The following is a 5,094-nucleotide window of genomic DNA, read 5'->3' on the forward strand; positions in this document are numbered from 1 at the left end:
GAAGCATTCGAACCCACGACGGAGGACTGGGACTCGTACCTTGCCCAGTTCAAGTTTCACCTGGAGGCCAACGACATTACCGATGAGGCGAAGAAGAGGGTTTGCCTGCTGAGCTCCTGCGGAAAGGGCACCTTCGACATCGCGAGGTCGTTGGTGGCGCCAACTGACATCAAGACAGTGGCATTCACAGAGCTCACCGCAAAGCTGAAGACCCACTTCTCCCCTCAGCCTTCAGAGATCGCCTGCTGGCACGCGTTCTACAAAAGAAGCCAGGCAGTGAGCGAATCCATCGCAGAGTTTGTGGCGGCACTTCGCAAGGCAGCGAGGCCGTGTAACTTCACTGACGTGGAGGAGGCCCTCAGAGACCGGTTTGTGTGCGGCCTGAGGGACGAAAAACTACAACAGAAGCTGTTCGCACGAACGACCCTGACCTGGGCCGTAGCCTACCAAGAGGCAGTAGCAGCAGAAGCAGCTGACCGGTCCACGAAGGAAGTTCGACAGCGCCAGGCTACAGCAGAGGAACAGGTCCACTTCCAGTGTCGGGAAGGAGAGGACGATGATGCGCACAATGACGTAAACGCAGTTCGAGATAAGCGGACCCCAATGAAAGCAACCTCTAGCAAAGCCTGCTCTGGTTGTGGCGGGAAGCACCAACGAGACTCCTGCTGAGCGTGAGATTTGGAATGCAGAGTGTGCGGTCGGAGGGGGCACCTTGCAAGAGTCTGCAGATCGGCAAACAAGAATTCGTCACCCAGCACCCGAGGCAAACAGCGATCCCCAATCCATGAGGCAAACTGCCAGATGACGTCCACCTTGACCAGCGCTTCGACCGTTTGTCGTACTAGCTGCACAGGCAAAATCACGGTAACCCTGCTCCTTGGCGTCCAGCCTTGCTCCATGGAAGTCAATTCCGGGTCATCGCTCACCATCATCTCTTCAGCGTCCTGGCAGCGGCTGTTCCCAAACCGAAGCAGACGGCGACTGCAACATGCGGACACGCGGGTGTCCGATTTCCAGGGCAGAAGAATTCCATTGGCCGGCAAAGATACTGTAAATGTTGAGTATAAGGGGACATGTGCTAAACTATCGTTTTTAGTTGCTGAAGGGGACCGTGTAAATCTTTTGGGGTTGGATTGGTTTAAACCTATTTGGAGTCAATACAATGTCTGAAAATAAATGGGATATGCTTTATGATGAGTTCCCTACGGTATTTGGAGACGGGCTGGGGAGGTACAACAGTCCCCCCATCTCTTTTGAACTAGATCCGACTGTGACCCCCATAAGGTTAAAATACAGAAAAGTACCCATATCCATAAGGCCCCGGGTTGAGAGGGAGCTAGACAAGCTCATTGCGCAAGCGGTTCTAGAACCTGTACCGCACAGGAAATGGGAGACCCCTATAGTAACGCCAATCAAGCCAGATGGATCTGTGCGAATATGTGCAGATTATAAATGCACTTTGAATAAAGCGCTGCAACAGCACTCCTATCCAGTACCGGTAATGAGCCATATCCTGGCTTCCCTGGGGGGAGGTAAAATATTTGCAAAACTTGACTTGGCACAGGCATACCAGCAGCTGCCTGTCACACCAGAGGCTGCTGAAGCCCAAACCATTGTGACCCATAAGGGGGCTTTTAAGGTCAACAGGCTCCAGTTCGGAGTTAACGTGGCACCAGGTATATTTCAAAGTCTAATGGAACGTCCCTTAAGGGGGGTGCCGGGCACAGTCCCCTATTTTGACGACGTGTTGATAGCGGGGAAGTCTGAACAGGAATTGCGGGACAGAGTTACAGAGGTTTTGAAACATTTTCAAAATGCTGGGCTAAGGGTCAAACGCTCCAAATGTACATTGGGCGTTGAGAGTGTGGATTTTCTTGGGTTCCGCATAGATGCGGAAGGGGTTCACCCCACAAGCGAAAAAACTGAAGCTATTAAAAACGCCCCCAAGCCAGTGAATAAGAAAGAGCTGCAAGCATTCCTTGGTTTGCTAAATTTCTATCACGCGTTTTTACCGCACAAGGCATCAGTGGCAGCAACCTTGCACCCACTTTTACACAAAGATGCGAAGTGGAAATGGGGACAGGCTGAAGACGAGGCTTTCACAGGAGTAGAAGAAGAAGAAGAAGAAGAAGAAGAAGAAGAAGAAGAAGAAGAAGAAGAAGAAGAAGAAGAAGAAGAGATTGGATTTATACCCCACCCTTCACTTGGAGTCTCAGAGCGGCTTACAAACTCCTTTCCCTTCCCCTCCCCACAACAGACACCCTGTGAGGTGGGTGGGGCTGAGAGAACTCTGACACAAACTGCTCTTTTTCAAGGACAGCTGTGCCAGAGCTTGTGACTGACCCAAGGTCACATCAGCAGGTGCAAGTGGAGGAGTGGGGAATCAAACCCGGTTCTCCCAGATTAGAGTCCGCACACTTAACCACTACACCAAACTGGCTCAAAAGCACTGTTGATGTCTAACGCTGTCTTGACTCATTACGATGAGCAAAAGCTCCTGGTTTTGGCTGCAGACGCTTCGGCTTTTGGAGTAGGCACCGTTTTGAGCCATCTGATGCCGAATGGAAGCGAAGCGCCTATCGCTTTCTATTCTAGGTCTCTGTCTGCGGCAGAAAGGAACTATGCCCAGATAGACAAGGAGGGTCTGGCTTTAGTAGCGGCTGTCAAAAAGTTCCACGATTTTGTTTTTGGCAGAAAATTTGTGCTGGTCATAGACCACAAGCCGCTACTGGGGATTTTTGCGCCCGATAAGCAGCTGCCTAACATCATGTCCCCAAGAATGCTTAGGTGGGCGTTGTTTTTGCAGGCGTATGATTTTGATCTGGAGCACTGGCCGGGTAAGGCCATAGGGCACGCTGACGCACTCAGCCGCTGTTCCTTACCTAACCAAGGAACAGACCCAGCCCCCGCATGTGAAGTCTTGGCCATAGATGAACTCCCTCAGGCACCAGTCTCTTCCAAGGATATAGCTGCACAAACTGCAAGGGATAGCGTCTTATCCCGTGTGCTCAACTGGGTGTGGAGGGGGTGGCCTATGGGCAGTATGGAACCCGAGTTCCAACCATACAAGCAGAATTGTCTATCTCAAAAGGTTGTATACTTTGGGGGAACAGAGTTATAGTTCCTGACAAACTTAGGCACAGAGTGTTGCAATCCTTGCACGACGGGCACCCGGGAACGGTGCACATGAAGGCCCTAGCAAGAGGCTATGTGTGGTGGCCCAGAATTGATAAGGAAATAGAGGAATGGGTACAGGTTTGCAATCAGTGCCAACAAAGCAGGCCAGAACCGCCTCCAGCCCCACCACAAAAATGGGAATCAACAGGTAAACCATGGTCAAGACTTCACATGGATTTCGCTGGCCCCTTACAAGGACAGATGTTTTTGATCATTGTGGATGCCTGGTCTAAATGGCTTGAAGTGGTGCACATGCATTCGACCATTTCCGTTGCGGTCATACATGCACTACGCCGGCTGTTCGCAACCCACGGGTTGCCGGACACGCTGGTTAGCGACAACGGCCCTCAGTTTGTCTCGGATGAGTTCAAACTATTACTCTCTGACCATGGCATTCGCCAAATCACCGCTGCCCCTTTTCACCCAGCTTCAAATGGCCAGGCAGAGCGTATGGTACTCACAGCCAAAGAAGCTCTGGGTAGATTAACAGAGGGAGATTGGACTGTCCGGTTGGGGTCCTTCCTGTTGTGGCAACATACCACCCCCTATAGTACAACGGGCCGTAGCCCGGCTTAGTTACTAATGGGCAGACGACTAACTACCCGGTTAAACAGACTGCACCCTGACCTTAACGAACAACGGGAGGAGCGTACTGACTCTCAAACAAAGGTGCGCATATTTGAGGCAGGGGACAAGGTTTTCGCCCAGAATTACGCTAGCGGGCACTTATGGATCCCCGGGGTGGTGGGCGAGCGTGTTGGCACTAGAATGTATGTGGTACAGATGGCCGATAGTAGGAAATGGCGACGCCCAGGGGTCATTTCGTAGAAAAAGAGCTAGGGGAACTCATTAGCATAACTCATTAGCATATGCCACACCCCCTGACATCACCGGAAGTGTGTCATAAGGCCACACCCCCTGACATCACCGGAAGTGTGTCATAAGGCCACACCCCCCGCCCCCAACGGTCCCGGCCGCCGCCGGCCTTGCAGCTCCACCACTGCCGAGCCCCATGAGGGGGCCAGCGGTGGACCTGCAAGGCCGGCGGGAGTGCAAGGAAGCCCCGCAAAGGCCCTCCCTGGCCCCAGGCAGGCAGGGGTGGGGAGAGGCAGGGAGGAAGCAACTTACCCTCCCTCCTGCCTCCTCCTGGCTGAATGAGGGCGGGAAGCGGGGCGGCCGGAAGCAGGGGGCGGGGCTTCGTCATGTGCCCCGCCCCCCGTACCTCACCCGCACTGACTCTCCGACAGCTGAGTTCTCTGACTTTGAGCTGAGACCTCCGGAGACGGAGGTGAGCCCTGAAATGCCAGATACTGCCTCAGAAGCAGGGCAGAACCCTGACTGTGAGATGGCAAGCCCTGAGACTGTGTCTGACCCCGTTAGTACAGGGCCCCACAGTGACCCACAAGTAAGCCTACCCGCTGAGCCTACACCGATTCGCAGATCTCAGCGTTCGCGGCAACCTCCCACATATCTGAAAGATTATGTTTGCAATAAAAATGGTATTGACTAATGTAAACTGTTAATAATAAAAGTGTATGATGTCTTAACTTAGGGGGGAGGAATTGTTATGTATTGGAAATCGCTTACATGAATCGCCTCATTCACTCCCAATGTAAAGCATGAGCCGGATGAAGGCTCCTCTGAACTGCATTATCATTGGTCGTCCTCTAACAGCGACCAATCAGGAACTGTACAGGCTCCAGAGAGGGAAAGACTCTCATTGGTCTTTAACTATACAATCTTATTAGTTGTTATATGTAAACAAGTAAGGGGACCCGCGATACTCGCGGGGGGGGGGAGAAAGAGCTCCATACAGAGCAGCAGGAGGAGGCAGCAGCAGCAGGTAAGGCTCCCCCGGTCTCCTCCCCCCCGGCTCTGACAGCGAGGCCTGAGCGGCTGCCAGCCGCCGGGCCTTGC

At 52.9% G+C, this 5,094-nt stretch overlaps 1 protein-coding gene across 1 annotated transcript in view; it reads left to right on the top strand.

Annotated features, from left to right (window-relative positions):
* Window positions 1-1,162: 1,162 nt before the first annotated feature.
* The window catches only part of LOC107113917 (uncharacterized protein K02A2.6-like), a 10,855-nt gene continuing 6,923 nt past the window's right edge, over window positions 1,163-5,094 (top strand). The window contains 4 exon segments of the mRNA XM_015415320.1: window positions 1,163-2,026; window positions 2,408-2,944; window positions 3,043-3,625; window positions 4,425-4,582. Coding sequence (XP_015270806.1) covers window positions 1,163-2,026; window positions 2,408-2,944; window positions 3,043-3,625; window positions 4,425-4,582 — 2,142 coding nt within the window.

Source organism: Gekko japonicus, unplaced genomic scaffold (assembly GCF_001447785.1).
Source record: "Gekko japonicus isolate JY-2015 unplaced genomic scaffold, Gekko_japonicus_V1.1 scaffold600, whole genome shotgun sequence".
In the NCBI taxonomy this organism is placed as follows: domain Eukaryota; kingdom Metazoa; phylum Chordata; class Lepidosauria; order Squamata; family Gekkonidae; genus Gekko; species Gekko japonicus.